Source organism: Lathamus discolor, chromosome 2 (assembly GCF_037157495.1).
Source record: "Lathamus discolor isolate bLatDis1 chromosome 2, bLatDis1.hap1, whole genome shotgun sequence".
In the NCBI taxonomy this organism is placed as follows: Eukaryota; Metazoa; Chordata; class Aves; order Psittaciformes; family Psittacidae; genus Lathamus; species Lathamus discolor.
In genome coordinates, this window is record NC_088885.1 from 158,097,217 (window position 1) to 158,118,885 (window position 21,669).

Consider the following 21,669-nt stretch of genomic DNA (forward strand, 5'->3'; position numbering starts at 1 on the left):
CAGATTTAGTGACGAACAAAACCAGCCTATGTTCATATGAATATTAAACCTACAGCAATGACCGCAACCCCTGCACAGCGCCAGGGTGGCTTTGGAAGCCATTCACCCTCTTGGAATGTCTGCGGCTCTCAAAGACCTTGGAAGAGAGTTGGAGATAAACACACCGGTTGCTTCCACCAAGTAACAGGGTGACATGGTCTAGTGTGAGGTGTCCCTGCCCATGGCAGGGGGTTGGAACTGGATGATCTTAAGGTCCTTTCCAACCCAAACCATTCTGTGATTCTATCTGTAAAAACCTCTGATCGCAGACAGAGACTAGCTCAGGTTCGGACGGGTGTGATGGGTTTCCCAGGCCAAGGGGCAACTTGTTGTCCCACTCTACTGCCTGAATAAGGGCCAAAGGATGCTTAGAGAAAGATGAGGGGACTAATCATAGGATCACAGAATCAACCAGGTTGGAAAAGCCCTTTAAGCTCATCCAGTCCAACCATTCCCCAGCACTGCCAAGGCCACCACTAACCCATGGCACTGAGGCCTCGTCTCCACGGTGTGTGAACACTTGCAGGGACGGTGCCTGCAGCCCTGCCCTGGGCAGCCTGTTCCAATGCCTGAGCACCCTCTGGGGCAGGAATTGTTCCTCAGCTCCATCTAAACCTGCCCTGGTGCAGCTTGAGGCCGGTTCCTCTTGTCCCATCCCTTGTTCCTTGGGAGCAGAGCCCAGCCCCTCCTGGCTCCATCCTCCTGTCAGGCACTTGTAGGGAGCCATCAGGTCCCCCCTGAGCCTTCTCTTCTCCACACTGACCCCCCAGGTCCCTCAGCCGTTCCCCATCACCGCTGTGCTCCAGGCCCTGCACCAGCTCCGTTGCCCTTCTCAGGCCCTGCTCCAGCACCTCAACGTCTCTCTTGTAGTGAGGGGTCCAGGGAAACAAAACAAAGCATAAAGTGGGAACTGAGATGTATAACTACTGAATTCTCTATAAAGAGAAACCAAGGAAAAGCCAAGGGATGCACTGTTTGCAGGAATGCTTGTTGAGCAGTCTGAGAAAGATGCTGCTTACACTTGAATAGATAGATACAAGTAGACAAAGGCTTTCTCTGCACAGAATGGTTTGGGTTGGAAAAGACCTTAAGATCATCTGCTTCCAACCCCACTGTGATCTGCACACATGCAATCAAGTGTTCAATTTGAGATGCAAAGAAGGAAAACCAGCAATTGCTGCCAGTGGGTAGGAAGCTCAGGACACACATGGGGATGCTCCATCATCCACAGGCAAGTTAGAAAACAAAAGACCAATACATGCATTTCAAGACAAGCTCTTCTCTCTGGCACAAGTAAAGCACAGGATGGTCAGTCGTACCCTCCCTGAACCACTTCTGGAGAAACAGAAGGTGCATCAAGTCCGCGGCACTCTAAATTCAGCTCTGACATTAAAAAGCCATTAGAAATGGATAATGAAATTAAGAAGGGGAAAGCTGGTAGGAAGCACTGCATGGAGGGAGCCCTGCTGGTGCTCAGCAACGCGGCCAGCTGAGCACCGACAAAGAACAAATTGAGTGTTAGAGGGAGGGCAATAAAGCAAGCGCCATAGCTCTGCTTGGCAGGAGAAGTGTAATAGATTCTGCCTTGGAGATGTATCAGCATCTGTGGCTTTTAAATCACGCAGGAAAGCAGAGGGGAGCAAAGCTTTCAGCACTCAAAGCAAAAGCTGTGACGAGGCCTTTATGATGATGAAACGCACTCGGGAGTGAGGGGATTAACAAGAGGCAAAATGTCCCGCAGAGACTGGAAACCCCAGTTCTTCTCCCATCCCCTACCACATTTGAGATCCCAAAGAAATCAGGGTTCTTCTTCTTCTTCCTTCCTTGTTGCCCAGTTTGAACGGCTTGGAAACACATAAATATTTCTTCACCAGTTTCTTCATCACAGCAAGATCCTCAAGATGTTCAATATTACAAACGAAAGACCAACGTGTAACAGGAGTTACCAACACCACTACAGAAAGAACAGCAGCTTCAGTCTTTGCTCTGAAATGGTGAGGGAGGTAGTGTCAGGGCCGAGCAAGACCTTGACATAATCATAGAATCATAGAATCACAGAACGGTTTGGGTTGGAAAGGACCTAAAGATCATCCAGTTCCAGCCCCCTGCCATGGGCAGGGACACCTCACACTAAACCACGTCACCCAAGGCTCTGTCCAGCCTGGCCTTGAACACTGCCAGCAATGGAGCATTCACAGCTTCTCTGGGCACCCTGTGTCAGTGCCTCAGCACCCTCACAGTAAAGAACTTCCTTAGATCTAAACTGAACTTCCCCTGTTTCAGCTTGAACCCATATCCAGCTCTTCAGTCTTGTCCTAAACACTAGAACAAATCACGTTTCTAACTCTCCCTCCTCTCCCTTCCCTATAGAGAAAAAGATGGAAAATTGAGGAGACTTCTTCTGGGCCTGAAACATTTTCAGAGAAGCTACAGTGCTAAACTGAACACTTTGGAGATACCTAAATGCATTTGATTAAGGAATCACCCATTCAAAACAGTTTATCTTCCGTGACAGATCACTGCACTGCTTGAACCAAATTTAATCTCCATGTCAGATGGCAGCTTGACCACCTCATCCTCCCCTCCGTCCACACAAACAGCAAATCAATTGGAGCAGTTTTGCATCTTCTTCTGCACCAGCATCTCCTAAGATGTATATTCTCATATATATGCTATATACAACTATAGCATATATATGCTATAGTTGTAGCACTACTGTAGCTAAAAAGAGCGCACAATTATATATCTACCTTTAAAGTGATGGGGAAAAAAAAAACCTCATTTACCCTTTAAAATGCCCTTGCAAAGCTTAAAAAGCGGGGTTTGATACTGCATGTCTACACTTGTATTGCTATATATGGTGGCAAAGTGAAGCTTCCCCTGGCATAAAGCAAGGGAGCTGCTTAACCCCAGAGCTAAAAGCCCACGTGGAGCTCTCTATTCAAGACTGACCAGGACCTTGAGAGTGCAAAAACTAATACAAACCCAGTGGCACACATTTCTGCTTCTCCAAGGCCTGGAAAGGGGAAGCAGCATCATTCTCCAGCCTCACGCAAGGTAGCTCACAAGTAGGGAAAGGTGTTAAGAGCCTCTGATATTAATTAAGTTAATAGTTTGGGATTTAAGACCGGACATCAGACATGCCTGCTCTGTGTTACAAGCTACTCGCATTTGCCTGCTCCAAAATCCCAGAGCAAAATTATGTCACTGCAGATGCAAGGACATGGGTTTATGCTTTGCAGATTTCAATCAAGCAAAATTTACCATTCGGCTGGGTCCTTTCCAGACACAAGAAGTTGACCTTGAAGAATTACCATGAAAGCTTCAGAAGATGGTCAGCATTTGATCCTGCATAAAATGCAATTGTTGGGAATATCGGGAAATCATGTCTAAATGAGCACTCTGCTCTATGCCACAGTGGTCTTGTTTTTCTATTGGCAAAATAAGTGATTTATTCTTTCTCCAGCTTTAGGGGTGGGAAAATCAATGAGCACAGAATATTTCTCCTCTGATCTTCCAGGTAGTTGCACCAACTCTCATAGAACCATGGAATGGTTTGGGTTGGAAAGGACCTTAAGATCATCCAGTTCCAACCCTCTGCCATGGGCAGGGACACCTCACACTAAACCATGGCACCCAAGGCTCTGTCCAACCCGGCCTTGAACACTGCCAGGGACGGAGCATTCACCACTTCCTTGGGCACCGTGTGCCAGTGCCTCCCCACCCTCACAGTAAGGAACTTCTTCCTTATATCTAACCTGAACTTCCCCTGTTTCAGTTCAAACGCACCACCCTTTGTCCTATTGCTACAGTCCCTGATATAGGCAGTGTTTGTACAGTTTGCCCAAGAAAGTTACTTTTACTCAAGGGGGAGCTGCACTTTTACCTTGCTCTGTCACTAATTCCATATCAAAACCTGCAGCCAAGCCAACCTGCTCTTCTCCATTTCTTCTACCTTGAGGATGACAGCCCCATTTCTCAACAGCTTCATGGCTACTCTGCACTATGGGGTTGCCATACCCATCCTCTCCATCTTTCTCCTCCATAGAATCATAGAATCCTAAAACAGTTAGGGTTGGAAAGGCCCTTAAGATCACCCAGTTCCAAACCCCCCCCTGCCCTTTTGCACACACACAACTAAAGTGAAATCCTTTCTAAACCTCCTCATCAGCAGTCTCATAAACTACCGTAAGATAAATCTCCAATGAAGATGCAGAGATTCAGGTCCTCTACAACCTGATTCATTGATACGGTCCCAACCAAATACTGCAACTGCTTCTGTAAAGGATTAATTTTTTGCCTCATCTCTAAACTCTCAATTCACACAGTGCTGCTCTGCAGACATTCACTGATTCTTTATCCTCTTTATCTCAATTCCTCTGTATCTAATATATCCTCTATTCCTCTTTATCTAATTATCCTCTTATCTAAATTCTCCTCTTCCAATGGAGAACTTAGTCAACTTCTTGCCAAACAAAACTTTTCCCAAGGCAACCACAGGTATTACACAAGATCTGAGCCAATGGACCAGATCTGAAATCTATGTGATTCAATTCTTACCTCTGGGACCTATTGAGATGCTACAGAAATGGAGAGATAATCTACGTGGGAATGGTGCTTTCAAAGCCTTCATTTTTTATGAGGTTTATTTATAACTTGGAGCAGAAGGGTCTGATCTCCTTATCCTTAAATAATCATCATTACAGTTGGGTATATTCTTTGGACCACAGAAAGAGTTTGTGCCTCTTTGTGGTCAGATTTACTTTTGGCCACAATGATGTCTTCCCATATCACGTTTTGCATGTTGATGGGTAGCTTGAGTCTTGTATGAGCAACTCTCATCCAACCAACCAAAAGAATTCCCTAACAGTTATATCCCAAAGTACAAAAAATAAGCTATCCACACGGTTTAATACTACACTATATAATATATACATATATACACTATATAATATATACATATATACACTATATAATATATACATATATAATGTATAATACATATATAATGTATAATACATATATATACATATGTAATACACATATAATGCATTATATATACTATATATTACACTATATAATATACACTAATATAATCACTATATGTGATTATAGAACCTTGTGGTTTAAGAAGCCTCGTGTGCCAGTCACAAGGGAAAAACAAGGTGTCTACAGACACACTCCAACACCTACATCTACTTCTTGAGCTTACCCACTCCAGCTCAAATGTCTTTCTCAATGCCTCAAGCTTTACAAGTTATCTGTGACCAGAGCAATCAGAAGTTTGACATCTGTTTTATGGGGAAACAGAAAATATGGAGGAGGAAGAGGCACAAACAAGTAGTGAATAATCCCTATATTCTCCCATTGGGCACAGCAAAAGGTGAAGTGGTGCAAGATGCTCTTCCCCTGCAACTCTACAACTGGCAAGCACCATCTCCAATCATGGGGGTGTGAAATAGGTGGAAAAGTCTGTAAGCTGACATATTTGCTGCTAGATCCACCACTACAAGGAGCTCTGGGACAAGGCAGAACCAGGGTGTCCCAGGACAGCTGTTTTAATCTGCTTCCTTGTCTTCTCCATCACCACCTTCCCAATCGCAGCCAACCTCAACACACCCAAAGTGGTTTCTTGGCCGTTGTAAAACCATTGGATGGTTTCATAATGAAAAGTCACCAAAAGCCCCCACTACTGTCCTGCCTTGAGCTAGTAAGAATTGAAGTTTCATATAAAATGAGGTCAAAATGGAAACTCAGGGTGCCTGCAGGTACCAACAGGCATTTTACCTCTTAACCTCGGACTGGAAGCACCCTCTCTGACAAAAAAAAACCAAAGCCAGAACATCCAACTGTGGGAGATGCTGTAAATGCTTCATCCCTGGCAGTGTTCAAGGCCAGGTTGGACAGAGCCTTGGGTTACATGGTCTAGTGTGAGGTGTTCCTGCCCATGACAGGGGGCTGGAACTGGATGATCTTAAGGTCCTTTCTAACCCAAGCCATTCTACGATCCTAAACACAGAATTACTTTCAGGTTTCCTATGGAGCACTGAAGTCAGAAGACTGGTTATCATGTATATTAAGGAGAGATCTGGATTGGAGCACATCAACCTTCACTTCTTTATTTCTAAACGACTGCATCTTCAAACCCAGCGCTGCTCCTCCCAGAAGACACAGCCAATATCCTCATCTATTTGTTGAGCTTCTAAATCCAGACACAGGCAGAGGAAGCTGAGCTCAAGGCGATGGGGAAGCATTCGCATGCTGCATCCCAGTGTCCAGCACTGCAAGAAGGAAACCCCGGCTGGGTCCCAAACCTGTGCTAATCCCCATGTTATTTCCCGGCACTTGGCTCCTGTGTAGCCAAGTTCTGAACGTGCCTTTTGCTGCAAAGCCTTTCACCCGTGCCTACGTGTACCCATGTGCAGAGCTGCGGATGAGATAGAACTGATCTTGGCCACTGGGGGTCATTAAAAGGCCTGGTAGAGCCTCCTCCCAGGAACGGAGCTATTTCTCAGTCTGGAATCTGTCATCTTTGCTCTGTTAAGTATTCGTCAGGACCTCTAGGACATAACCCATTAGGAACAGCAACAACTAAATCACCTCCATTTCCTGACTCTCTATAGTGTTTTCCTCAGCTTTCCTGCTTAGGTTAGGGAATTTCACACAGTCGCCACTTACAGGCAGATCAGCACCCAAAAACCATCATGATGCTAGAAAAAGCAGCAGGGAAATTTAACAGCATACAAAGTCTCATAAACCTTCAACTGGACTCCTGACTACTCCCTGGTCCACAGGCTGGTCAAGGAGGGAAACCTTACAGGGAAGTGGTGATAACCTTCTCCTGCATCCTCTCTTCCGTGTTGAGGAAACAAGGCACACATAAAGATGCTTTACTAAAGGCTTTGACACTGTTTCCCACAGCATTCACACGCAGAAACTGGCTGCTTATATTCCCTTTGATGGGTAAAAAAATGGCTGAATGGCCAGATCCAAAGAGTGATGATGAAAGAGTTAAATCCAGCTAGCAGCTGGGCACAAGAGGTGGTACCCAGGGCTATGTATTGGGGCTGGTTCTATTCAGTATCTTTATCAATGATCTGGATGAGGGGATCAAGAGCACTATCAGTAAGTTTGCAGATGAGACCAAGTTAGACAGTAGGGTAGGAAGGCTCTATAGAGGGATCTGGACAGGCTGGATCAATGGGTCAAGGCCAACTGTATGATGCTCAACAAAGCCAAGTGCCATGTCCTGCACTTGGGTCACAACAACCCCATGCAACGCTCCAGGATTAGGAAAGAGTGGCTGGAAAACTGCTCAGTGGAAAAGGACCTGGGGGTGTTGGTCGACAGCAGCTGAACACGAGCAGCTTGTGCCCAGGCAGCCAGGAAGCCCCCAGCATCCTGGCCTGGATCAGCACCAGTGCAGCAGCAGGGCCAGGGCAGTGACTGTGCCCCTGTACTGGGAACTGGTGAGGCTGAACCTCGAATTCTGTGTTCAGCTCTGGGCCCCTCAATACAAGAGAGAGATTGAGGTGCTGGAGCGGGGCCGGAGAAGGGCAATGGAGCTGGGCCTGGAGCACAAGTGTGATGGGGAAGGGCTGAGGGACCTGTGGGGCTCAGTCTGGAGAAGAGAAGGCTCGGGGGGGCCTTATAGCTCCCTACAAGTGCCTGACAGGAGGATGAAGTGAGCTGGGATCAGTCTCTTCTTCCAAGTAACAAGCGACAGGACAAGAGGAAATGGCCTCAAGTTGCACCAGAGGGCTTGTCAAGCATTGGAAGAGGCTGCCCAGGGCAGTGGTGGAGTCACCATCCCTGAAGGTATTTAAAAGACACGTAGCCATGGCACTTAAGGACATGGTTTAGCAGTGAACTTGGCAGTGCTGGGTTAACAGTTGGACTTGATCTTTAAGGTCACACCCACAGCTTAACATGGGACAATCCATCTAAGCCCACCAGTAATGATCCCCATCTTAGACGAGTATATAGAATGGTCTTCCTAAAACCAAACAACGCTGAGTGCCCGTTTGAGCACAGAAAAGGATTTGTGTTGGTGGTTGAGGACTGCATAACCCATCCTTCCCAAGGAGTTGTGGTTTGGAGCTGAAGCCTGCTGCATTAATCTCAGATTGACGGCTGGCTTTGAGCACAAAGCTGTTCTGCAGCCTGCACCAACAGGGACGTGGACATAAATATGCTCATGCCAAGCGACAAGAAGCATTTACACAGTGCTGTAAAACAATGTCATTGCCTTCACGTTAGAACCCTGGCCAAGAAAAGCAGCATGGCCAAGGCAGGAGAAAAGGACTGAGAGAAGGAGGAAGGAAACAACTGAGCAAAAATACCCCAAAATTAGGACAAAAATGATTTGGGGTGGGGGGAAAAGCTGAGTCCTTGTTGTACCTAAAGCAATGGATATGGAGGAGGTGGGGTTTATAGGAATAGGAAAGGGAGAGACAGGAAATCAAGTGGAATCCGCAGCATTCCTCCCCGAAAGCAGGCTGGCTTTTGTTTCGAGCCAAGAAGAGGAATTCCCAGCATGTGAAAGCCCCCCGCTGCCGGCAGGGAATCCCTTCTGCTGACTCACAGTCACCCTGATGCAAGTGCCAAGGAGGAGAGATGCTACAAGGAGCGTCTGTAAGGGTTTCTGTTGCAGACAGGCACTGCCACCATCTAGCGTGATGCTGAAATGCTCCTCGTCCCCTCCTGGCTCAGCTTTGGAGAGGTCTCAGCCATGCCTGGAAGGAGAGCAACACAGCAATAAAACATCCAGAGATGGACCAAAGAGCATAGGATGGATGTGTAACAAGAAACCTGAAATGAGGAGGAGAGCAGCACGAAGACAAGCAGCCCTGTTCCTGCCATCAACTACACACCATGAAAATGGAATAAAACTAAACTAAACTAAAATAAAATAAAAATAAACTTAAGTTAAATTAGAAAAAAAGAATTAAATGATTAAAAAGTAAAATAAATTAAAAACAACATTAGAAATAACTTAGATATAAAATAAAATGAAATAAAATGAAATGAAATAAATTTAAATAAAGTATAAACCAAAATAAAATAAAAAATAATAACGTAAAATAAAATGAAATGAAATGAAAAAGGTTAAAATGAAATTAAATAAAAAAATAAAAACATAAAACAACATAAAATAAAAAATAAAATAAAAAAGCTAAATAAAATTAAATTAAGTAAATAAACATAATAAAAATTAAATAAAATAAAATAAGGTAAAATAAGATAAAATAAGATTAAATACAAAGCAAAGCTGGATTCTTACCAGGTCAAATCTGGGTGTATGGAGGAGATGAGAAGCACTGACGCAAGACACACCAACAAGTCAATCAAAACCCCTCATCTTGTTGAGGGAGATGCTAAGCATCCTCCAGATTCAAAGTGGGTGTCCCTGCCCGTGGCAAGGGGTTGGAACTGGATGACCTTAAGGTTCTTTCCAACCCAACCCATTCTGTGATTCCATGATTCTAAGCTCAGTCTCCCAAAAGGAAACTCTGGTTTGGCACAGCAGCTGTCTCCTTATTCACCTTGTACATAAGCGCATTTTTAATCCCTGCCCGGGTGTCAGCAGGGCCTGGTTCCTCCTTCACTGATGAGCAGAAGTGTGAGAAAGCTATTTAGGGGGAAAACCACCAAAAAATCTCCATGAAAATACTGAAATGCTGTAATAAACCCAAAATTGATAAAACCACTTTGGTTTAGCAGGAAAGCTATAAAAGGAGAGGTATAGAATGACAGCACATCTGAAACCCCCAAACTACGTTTTAGAAGCACACTTACACACACGTGTACATGGTGAGGCACTGGCACAGGGTGCCCAAAGCACTGGTGAATGCTCCATCCCTCGCAGTGTTCAAGAACAGGCTGGACAAGGCATGGCCTTGGGTGCCATGGTCAAGTGTGAGGTGTTCCTGCCCATGGCAGGGGGTTGGAACTGGATGATCTTAAGGTCCTTTCCAACCCAAACCATTCTGTGATTCTATGATCCTGTGACATGCCTCACATCTTACCCCCTAGGTGTGTACATTCTATATAATCAGAGAGATTTTACTGTTATTAGATCCTGGCTCAGTATCATCTATGCGTTGTTCAAAGGCAGAGCCATCTGGCTACTGTCTGGCTGCTAAAGCACATCAGGAAAAGCAGCAAACTCTTCTTTCCAACCTGCTTAACTCTGGCATTACCTCAAATAAATCTAAAATAGTGACTACTACATGATTGCAATAAAAGCGTTTTTAAGGCATTTTGTCAGAAACCCAAGTTCTTTGCAAACTGTACTTTATTGCAAACCCTCTTTATAAATCTCTGTTTTATATCATCTTGCAGAAGTGAATATAGTGATATAAAAGTGGTGGAGGGATGAGTGGGAGAAAGGGGTCGAGAAGCCTCATTTTGCTCAGCCCATCACTTGGGTTGCTCCATGCATGTTCCACCCCTGGCAGTGTTCAAGGCCAGGTTGGACAGAGCCTTGGGTGACATGGTCTGGTCTGGGGTGAGATGTCCCTGCCCATAGCAGGGGGTTGGAACTGGATGATCTTAAGGTCCTTTCCAACCCAAACCAGGCTATGATTCTATGAAGCATTGGTGAGATGGCAGCATGCCTGGCTGTTGGATGTGTGGGTCTTTGCCAGGGACAATAAGATCAAGCTTTGAGACAGACTAAGCCAAATTAGACCTAAAAATAGCATATTAGCCCAAGGAAGCTGCTGTATGATTTGGAAGAACTGGGGACATTCCCCAGTGCCACCAGGCAAAAGCCATTCTGTCTACCCCCTTCACTCCGTGCAATGACAATGGCAAATAGTCCTCAAACAAGAATTGTCAGTCTCTGACTCTGAGTTATGAGTTATTTGGGGAAAGAAAGCATGCACATTGAGGAAAGGCATTGAAACCAGAGAACAAAATGCACGTGCTGCTTGGGATGACACAACTAAAGGCTGTGAGAGACAAGCCTTGATCTTCATAGCTTGAAGCATCATCACTAATAGCATGGTCTACAGCTCTTCAAGACAGTATTCAAGTCTTCAGGACGGGTTTCTCCAGCCCTGACATCCATGTATGCGGAAGGAGTATCCTGAAGGGCAAACCCTACCCTACCTCACTCTCCATCTGCTTCATTTCCTTCTCAGCTATGGGAAGAAGCTGCAGGTAAGTCCATGCTGAAAATGATGACTATGACACAATGTCCATGACGGCCTGTACCAAAGTCCCACAGCTACAGGACAGAATAAACCATGCTTTCTTAAACTGCTTCTCCAGACTAAGAAACCACCCAGGCAGAAGAGAGGTGCAGCCATAGAGGATAGCTGCTAACCTGTTCTGCTAAAAAGAAGAGAAAGAACATCTACACCTCCGTAACTGTCCACTGTGAAGTTTTGCTTTATTCAAGTACTTCCTTCAACATTTCCAAGCAAGTTTACACTTTGTTGGGTTTCTATGGCCAGAAATGCCAACAGTCAAGCTCATGTGCAGTCCTGCTAAAGGATGAGCCCAAGACACAACCAGCTCAGCTCAAAGTCTGTGCAGCCATAGGTAAGAGCAAACATTGTGAGTGGCAAGCCAAGAAAATGGAGTGCCTAAAGCATCCCCAGTTTTAAGGGAATAAGTAAGATTTAAAAGCAAGGCAGTCTGGCTAAGGAAAACCCTGCAGCTCGGAAATGGGGAGGACAAAGGTTTTCCCCGGGAAATCATGCCAGCTTCAAACCTTAGGCTATAATCCCCAAGGGGAATGCAGCAGGCAATGGGTTTCATTTGTGAGCAGGAATCGTTCCACAACCCAAACCCTTCATCCATCAAATGAGGATGAAATTCATTTCCTGCAGGAGATGAAACACCACTGGGACGGAACAGGGCAGAGCCATCCTCCAGCCGCAGGGGCAAGAGACCATGAGTCTTCCACTTGCCTTTCCCATTGCCCTGCCATGGTTCGGCAACACAAGGGGTGAGCAGGAGGAGAGCTGGCAAATCCAACCAACTTTGTGCTATTTTTAGAGAAGAGATTCAGAGCGGCCCTGCGGAGAAGGACTTGGGGGTGCTGGTTGATGAGAAAATGAACATGAGCAGGATTCTGGGTGCGCTCGCAGCCCAGAAAGCAACCGTATCCTGGGCTGCATCAAAAGGAGCGTGACCAGCAGGGCGAAGGAGGTGATCCTGCCCCTCTACTCTGCTCTTGTGAGACCTCACCTGGAGCATTGTGTGCAGTTCTGGTGTCCTCAACATAAAAAGGACATGGAACTGCTGGAACAAGTCCAGAGGAGGCCACGAGGATGAGCAGGGGCTGGAGCACCTCCCGTATGAAGATAGGCTGAGGAAGTTGGGGCTGTTCAGCCTGGAGAAGAGAAGGCTGTGTGGGGACCTCATAGCACAGGGGCCTATAGGGATGCTGGGGAGGGACTCTTCATTAGGGACTGTAGTGACACAACGAGGGGTAATGGTTTAAAACTTAAACAGGGACAGTTTAGATTGGATCTAAGGAGGAAATTCTTTCCTGTTACGGTGGTGAGACACTGGAATCGGTTGCCCAGGGAGGTTGTGAGTGCTCCATCCCTGGCAGTGTTCAAGGCCAGGCTGGACGAAGCCTTGGGTGACACAGTTTAGTCGGAGGTGTCCCTGTCCATGGCAGGGTGGTTGGACCTGGGTGGATCTTAAGCTCCTTTCCAACCCTAACTATTCCATGATTCTACGATTCTATTTTCCTGGCTAAGCTCATTGCATTTGGTCCTTGATGTCCAATTCAGCAGAACTTTGACGTATTCCTCTTTCTTCACCCTGTCTTTTCCAGCTTGGGATCAGGAAGCAACGTGAAATCGGTTTTAGAGACACCTCTACAATCACTAGCACACTTGAAAACCTATGCAAGCCACTTCTTCCACCCCAAAACAACCATCTATAGGACTGCCATTAACTTCAGCACATCAACAGCCCCTAAAGGTGCTCATGAACCCCAACCACTAATATCCAAGTCTAACAGAGAAATCCAGGGCATATTCTACCACGCATACATCCTAACATCCAGTTTAAAATCCTTCCTTGCTCCTAAATGCTTTCCATTCACACTAACCCACCCTAATCCCCAATCTACCTGCTTACATCTGTTAAATCCTTCCTCATTGTTGATCTTCAATCCCTGCCCACTCCTAGCTGCCAGCATCTGTCTCCAAGCAAACATCAACCAGGAAGAAGAGAGCTAGCATGATATGATATTCCTGGACTGCCAGCATGGATAAAGCTTTATTCCTTATTCCCCACTCAACAGCAATTCTGTTTGTGCCACACGTATTTGGGCAAGCTGTGTCCACCCCTTCCTAATGTACAGAAGGGAGTTTGTATATGTTCTGCAAGTAAATACATCCTTGTAGTCAGACTGCAGAATAGGAATCCACAGTATTTCAGTGATTATATAAAGCTCCATTCCCATTTTGCTGGCAGAAGCAAGTATTATAAAACTCCATTTACATCTTCAAAGAGGAGAAGGAAAATGCACACATACAAAGAGGATGCTAAACTCTGTTCTAATTGATTATGAATGGCATATTCTTCACCCTTAAGTTAATTACTTAGATAATACAAGGCAGCAGGAGGGAAAGGAAACAAGAAAGAGGGAAGTGGAAAGATGATTCTATGAACTATTCTATGATTCTAGGATTTGCATAAGGCCAGACTGCAGAGTGGTGGCAGAGGTGGCTAGAACCTCATTCTGCCCTGAAAACCAGTGGTCTGCAGCTCCCAAGCTCAGTATTTCAATGTGATTTCAGGAAAGAAACATCAATATATGTATTACACAGGAACTACTTATTTGTCAGAGCAATCCCAGGCACAGCTACAGACTGGGCAAAGAAGAGATTCAGAGCGGCCCTGTGGAGAAGGACTCGGGGGTGCTGGTTGATGAGAAAATGAACATGAGCCGGCTGCAGTGTGCGCTCACAGCCCAGAAAGCCAACCGTATCCTGGGCTGCATCAAAAGGACCGTGACCAGCAGGGCGAAGGAGGTGATCCTGCCCCTCTACTCTGCTCTCTGGAGAAGAGAAGCTGCGTGGAGACCTCAGAGCAGCTTCCAGTGTCTGAAGGGGGCCCATAAGGGCGATGGGGAGGGACTCTTCATTAGCAACTGTAGGGACAGGACAAGGGGTAACAGGTTAAAAATGAAATAGGGAAAGTTTAGATTGGATAGAAAGAGGAAGTTCTTTCCTGTGAGGGTGCTGAGGCACTGGAATGGGTTGCCCAGGGAAGTGGTGAATGCTCCATCCCTGGCAGTGTTCAAGGCCAGGTTGGACGAAGCCTTGGGTGACATGGTTTAGTGTGAGGTGTCCCTGCCCATGGCAAGGGGGGTGGAACTGGATGATCTTAAGGTCCTTTCCAACCCAAACCATTCTATGATTCTATGATTCTATGAATACTGAGATTATAGTAAAGCATTTATTATAATGTTAAAAGTGCCAAAAGGGATAGGGCAGAGGTTTTCAAAACAAACACTTTCAAAGTTAATTCGGGTATGAAATTTAATCCCCCTGGCAATTTCTTTTGCTATAAAGCATGTTGTTCATTATTCTTTAATATGTTTTCTTATGTTTAGGTTTATTAATTCATTAAATCACTGCTATGATCTCGAAGAACTGGATGTAAACCAGAGAATATCCTCTAAGTTCAGTGTAGCTGAACTAAGGAAATATAACTATGGTGTTTGGATGTCTTGCACAATAGCAAAGGAATAATACGAAGCAATTCCTTTGTAGATGCCACACAAAACTTTTGGAGCTTGTCCAGTGGGAGAGATCATCTTATGATGTTTTTATATCGTTTTCATCTAGGCTGTGTCCTACACTTTATTTCAGGCCAGTTAATGACAGAGTAAATATGAGACCTGGTCATCTACCTCTGCACCACCTTAAATTCAAGACAATATGACAGAACCCAAGACTTAAAAGCCAAAGTCAATCATTAAGACCCTCAGAAGCTTTTCACACAACATTTGATAAGCCATTTTATTGCTTAGTCCTGTATAAAATACAGGCAAGAGCACTTATAGTCCAGGTGGCAACCTGGGAGTAGTATCTGTGGACCCATCTATGCACGGCAGATAAAAGATGGTACAGAAGATCACACTTCAAGTCCTTCCTTCTACTCCTTTGACGGGACTCCATCCCGAAACCATGCTTTGGTTCTGTTACTGAATGTGACCAAGACCTGGCCCAATCCTTCAGTTTTAAAGGCTTTAACTTTAGAAAAGTTCATGCCTAATATTGCGGAGTAGCTTTGAATCTCCTACAAGATTAAAAAGTGTTCTTGCTTTATCTCACTACTTTTAACTCTTTCTAACACTATACTAAGGACATTTAAGTGCACAGTTGAGTCTCTCATTGCTCCAATGAAGAATAGTTGCCACAACCAGACTTAGACCACCTTCTAAACCATTTGGACAACACCCCATGGTGCAATGACCAAGGGTTTCAGTGTCCCTTTAACAAAGCGTTGCAAGTACTGGAAGTCATTTAAGAAGTCAATGCACAAAGAAAGCAGTGTTTCCCAGTATAGAAAAATGATTAACCAACTGCTTAATGGTAATTAACCTTAGGGGGACTCCTTGTGTACTCAAGAGTTTGTTATGTGCTTCAACACTCTACAGTGAGGATGTGAAGCTGGCAAGGGATTCCTTCCCATGGTTTGCCATCAGACCCAGAGTTGCAGTGAGACCATATGGTTGTCAGGCCACTGTGTTGGTTCATCCATGAGTTTTTGGGTGAGTTTCATCTACAGAATCCTAGACTGGTTTGGGTTGGAAGGGACCTTAAAGCTCATCCAGTTCCAACTCCCTGCCATGGACATGAACACCTTTCACTAGAGCAGCTTGCTCAAGGCCCTGGCCAACCTGGCCAACATCTACCCCAGCTTTAGCCACTAGACCTGGGTCTCCAGTAGAGCTCTTGCCATCCCCATTCCACCAAAGGGGTCACAACTGGTGTGAGCAACTCCCTCCTATGCAGCACTTGAGATCTGCAACTTTGCCAACACGGAGGCAACAATGAACCCTATGATGTTTTTTTTAAGGATAAATCACTTTCTAAAACTTCTAGGAAAAGAGCAGAATAGCACTGGAGAGGACACAATCATAGAATCATAGAATGGTTTAGATTGGAAAGGACCTGAAAATAATCTAGTTCCAACCCCCTGTCATGTGCAGGGACACCACACACTAAACCATGTCACCCAAGAAGGATGACGAGTGCTAAGACAGGACAGAGACAGCACTGTCAGCATTTACATGAGACTTTCCACCCAAGAACTTGTTGGAGCACCACAGAGGCAGGTAGAGAGGGGGAGAGCAAAGAAAATTATACATCCAATTCCTGGAACAATGCTGGAACAAATCATTTAACAATCGCTAAGTACCCAAGTGATCATTAGGTGATATATACCCACTGAACACTGCCAAGAACAACTCGCACGGACCAATCTGATTTCATCCTGCGACAAGATAACCAACCTAGCAGACAAGGAGAAAGATGCACGTGCGATATATCTCAAGTACAGCTCTGGCCAGTGTCCCACTGAGTAACTTCATGAGCAACTGGAGGAAGAATGGCCTAAATGAAGTAAAAATAAGCACTGACCCAGTGGTTGCTTAAGCGCACCCAGAAGCACTGCACCTCCAGAATATGGAATTACCCTCACCCTTGCAACTGGCATTTGAGGCACTGGCACAGGCTGCCCAAAGAAGGGGTGAATGCTCCATCCCTGGCAATGTTCAAGGCCAGGTTGGACAGAGCCTTGGGTGACACGGTCTAGTGTGAGGTGTCCCTGCCCATGGCAGGGGGGTTGGAACTGGATGATCTTAAGGTCCTTTCCAACCCAAACCATTCTGTGATTCTATGATTTAATGTCCAGTGCACAGCAAGGTTAATAGAAGCAGAAGACTTCCTGGCTTGTAGCATTTTAATTCAAGCTCTTTGAATTCCCTGACCTCTGAGCCTCTTTGTGTATACAGCAAGTCTTGTTCATTTCCACTACAGAAAGCTGGTTTGGAAAAGACAGGTTGAACATGGTAGACTGCGCATGTTGCACACACCAAAATCGTAAGAAATCAGGTTTTAATTCCTACTGCTGTAGTGACTGATCTCTGTTTATTTTAGACACATTGAATTACTTTAAAAGAATATCTTTTTTTAAGTAATTTTAATCCTTTTGCATTTCTCAACTTAGAATATAAAAGTCAACATAAAATACCCAACAAATTCCTAATATCTACTTTATAACTTCTCGATGCAACACCAACGCATAGCTGAAGCCCTGAGACGCTCCTACAAGAAAAAAGAGGAACATAGAACCACAGAATGGTTTGGCTTGGAAAGGACCTTAAGATCATCCAGTTCCAACCCCCTGCCATGGGAAGGGACACCTCACACTAGACCATGTCACCCAAGGCTCTGTACAGCCTGGCTTTGAACACTGCCAGGGATGGGGCATTTAGCACTTCTCTGGGCAACCTGTTCATTTTGGTTTACATGGATCTGGGCGAGCAAAACAAGGATATGAAACACAGATGCTGCTGGAGAAGGTCGCAACTCACCAATGCATAACAGAGACATGGCTTACACCTCGACACTTGCCACTCCACATTGTTCTTTACTGGCTGTGGGATGACTCTGTCAGCCCTCAAAGCTGCTATATTCCACGTCATCCTGGTGGTCTCCATGCAACACACCTTAGGATGCTCCCTAACCACGGAATATTTGAGTTTTGATGAGTGCAATCTCTCTTTCCTCCCAACAGTTTCAAATAGGGAAATACTAACAATAACAATGATGATGATGATGATGATAATGATAATAATAGTAATAGTAGTAGCAGTATTAGCAGTAATAATAGTACACTTGTTCCCCCCACCCCTAACCAAGACTCTGGAGACCCAGCACCACCACCAAAAGCAGAGTTTGAACCAGAGTTGTCTGACACTCAGAAATCCCAGGCAAACCAAACTCCCCAAAAAACTGCATCCTGGATTCCTCCAAAAACTGCAACTGGAGCACATGGATCACAGAATCATAGAATCATAGAATAGTTAGGGTTGGAAGATCATCTAGTTCCAACCCCCCTGCCATGGACAGGGACACCTCACACTAAACCATCCCACACAAGGCTTCATCCAACCTGGCCTTGAACACCGCCAGGGATGGAGCACTCACAACCTTCCTGGTCAACCCATTCCAGTGCCTCACCACCCTAACAGGAAAGAATTTCCTCCTTATATCCAATCTAAACTTCCCCTGTTTAAGTTTTAACCCGTTACCCCTTGTCCTGTCACTACAGTCCCTGACAAAGAGTCCCTCCCCAGCATCCCTATAGGCCCCCTTCAGATACTCTCTCTAATTAGGCTGGTCAACAAGGTCAACCACCACTCAGTCCATTCAGTGATGGGCTCTAAGCCCATCCATCATTGTGCCAGCGCGGGGCCAAGAGAAGAACCTTCATGTAATTAATCTTTGTCCATCCTGGGGAGGGCATTCAGATTGAGCATGGAGGAAATGCAGCCAACATGGACAGATGGGTATGAGGACAGAGGATACCCTTTTGATAGTACCACCTTTTACTAAACAAACCAACCCACAAACCCCTTGAGTCTTTGCTTTCTTATATGAAATTAAAGGTTTCTGAAATCAAGTCCCCAGTGCTTCTGTTTTCCCCCATCCCACTGCACAACTACTTGCTGTGACAAGCCACCAGCTCCTTGCTTGAGCTAGGGCTGCCAAAGCCTGCTTGGTTTTTGCTTGTGACTTCCATGCCAATTTACTACCAAAAGGCTATTGAGCAGTGCCACCCCCATCACGGTTATTGTTGCATCTGTTGGATGACTGAACATTACTGCTGGACCACACACTACCGTTGGACAGGGATGATGGCATCTGGTATATTTATTTACTAGATAAAGAGGTTTAAAGCACATATAGAACGTGTCCATCAAGGTTTGTCCCTGCTGTGAGCAGACATACGTATGCTGGCAGGAAGGCCATGCTCTTTTGTTCCAGCCATACCATGATCTAATACAGTGGGTAGTTTGCCTTAGCGAGTCATCCATCTTTCAGAAGCAGGAGGCAGACAATTAGTGTTGCATTACCCTCTCCTGACACTTAATTAATGCCAATACTTAGGGACACTACAACAACAGACATCCAGCATGTGTTACTCAGTCTCCCATGGTGAAGGGGCACGGAAATCAATGCTGGTTCACACCAACATCTCTGATTTCACACATAAAGGAGACAGGTTTCTCCAAGCTGCCCTGGCCAATGCAATCAGGCTTCTTCCCTTACAATTCTTGCCATAGGAGTGCCAAGCCAAGAGACCAACTTGGTATTTAGCAAGTCCACAACCAATTTTGGCTTCCCGGGGAAATCAACCCTGGAGGACCATGGAGATGCGTCCATTGCAAATGCTACCCAAGATGATGTGTGCATGCATGAAAGGAAAGCCAGAACTCGACTCCAAGACATAAGCCAAGATGTTAACAGGCTCCAGTGGGCAGCCAACAGACCATGGACTCAGGAAAGCTGATGTTTCCACATCAACTGCTTTTACAATCCACTGATGGTGACTTCAGCATCACATCAGTAACTGCCAAACACTGGGCAAGCTGGGCACAATGAGGTATCTCTTCAAATATTGAGAGACTGCAAGTGTCTTGAATTATTCTGTGCATTTGCATTAAAAATACTGGTCTTTTCACACAGCTCAATAAGTATTCCTGGTTTTTTAACCTAAACTACAATGCACAGAGATTCATCATTTGTCTGGTCCACATTTCAATTTTCTTTTCTTACGGTTCTTTCATTGTGCCCAAGTATCTCATTCTTCCTTGCTTTTATGTCTTTCATTTTGCCTTGTAGAATAGCCTAAAAATCTCTATTTACAGCTGCACAGACAACTCACACTTAGTTCAATACCTTCTCCCTGTTCAAAGGAGAAAAGTCATAATTACACCCAAATTTGTAGGAAAACAAGAAACCAAGAGAAAACTATGGGTTTTATATATATATATATATATATCTCCATCCAGGGGAAACAGCTATTTGTAAAACAATTAAATGTTTCTTGAAGAACATTTGCAACCCTCAAAACTTGAAAATCACATCAGGCTGCATTAATGAACAGCCCAGTCGAATTCAAACGCAATTGAAGAGAGGGGTGATGTTCTTCCCTAGTGCAAAGAGATAACACAGCCCTTTATCGTGCTATAAGATCACATTCCTGATGCTTCTGCAGAGGTCTGAACTGCCAGTTCACTGCAGTGCCAGCCAGACCCAGGACCAAAACTAAATGCAAGGATATGCTCCAGCTAACAAGGCTTCCTGAAAGCCAGGCTAGATTAGCCCAGATCCAGCCCCACAGCAGTTGCCCATCTGGATCAGGATGTGGGGCACATCTGGGCAGCTGGAGCTGTGGTCTCATCTGCCCATTCGCATGTGGACTGGCCTCAAACAGCAGCTCTGAAGTGGTCAGGATGAGACCTACTTTAAACCCCCATGCACAAGCCAGCCCCACATCAACAGGGACAACCATTGTGCTACCCAGTGTTCTCTTGCCAAAGAACACCTCCTACAACTTGCCTGTGTCAAGAAGGGGACACAGTGGAGTCAACACCTTCAACACACAAAAGCAGGAGGTTATAATCATTACCTGTGCTCCATGTTATGGCAGTTGCATTATGAATTTGCTTTTATGAAGCACAGCTTCGACTTGCACATTTGGGACCATTTCAGATGCACAAGTTGACACCTGGATGCTTTTCTCTTTCTACTTTAGCATTACTGGAGTCCTTTGGGGCAAGGTGGGAACAGGTACAGAAAGCACATCTGGTTTGTGCTTAAAAACAATCCACAGTCATTTGCAAGACACTGTTTATGGTTTCAGCATTGCCTGAGCAAGTTTTTGATCCTGTTGCCACATCTGAACAAGTTTCCCACATGCAAGCAGCATCCACAGCGGCTAAGTTACCCTCTGTGCTGCCCTTTCCACATCTTCCCATCTACTCCCGTTGTCTGCAATGAGCAGAGCAACCATTTGGACAAACTTCTTGCAAAGGTGATGGGTAGATGAGGAAAGTCATGAGCAGGGCTAGAGAACATGCTCCATAGTCCCCCAAAATACCTCCAAGGCCCTCATCAGCGCTGCTCTTTCACATTGCAGCCTGAAGTCCTGAGCACGTTTAAGATGTGGTGCCTCATCATATAAGTATGATGTAAATTGAACCCAACAGAAGCTGGGTTTTCACCTTTGAAAATCAGTATCAGAACTGACCCTTGGAGCCAGTGTGGTATTTATACATCAGCCACATTGAACATGAGCAAGTAAAACTACAGTCCCCCAGGGAGCCAAGTAAAATACATTACAGGAAGGGATCAATACCTTACCGAGAGGTTGATAGCCTTGTCTTGAAGGGCCTCCAAATGGATTCCTGCTCCCAAATCCACTCCCATCAATGGATCCATAAGACATTTTCTAGATAGCAAAGTGCAGGATTATACTTCAAACCTAAGACAACAGAAAAAGATACAACACTGTTAAAAGTCAGTTCAACACCAGTATTCCAAGAAAAACAGGAAAAACTAAAGGCAAATGAAA

The 21,669-nt window shown here is 45.2% G+C and overlaps 1 protein-coding gene across 10 annotated transcripts in view; it reads right to left on the reverse strand.

Annotated features, from left to right (window-relative positions):
- Positions 1-21,669, reverse strand: part of TSNARE1 (t-SNARE domain containing 1) — a 523,183-nt gene that overhangs the window by 389,928 nt on the left and 111,586 nt on the right. For all 10 annotated transcript variants that reach the window (XR_010610302.1, XM_065669042.1, XM_065669048.1 and 7 more), the window contains one exon: positions 21,459-21,579. Coding sequence is in view for 9 of the 10 variants with exons in the window: in XM_065669042.1 (XP_065525114.1) it covers positions 21,459-21,543 (85 nt within the window). In the remaining variant the exon portion in view is untranslated. The remainder of the gene's footprint in view (positions 1-21,458; positions 21,580-21,669) is intronic.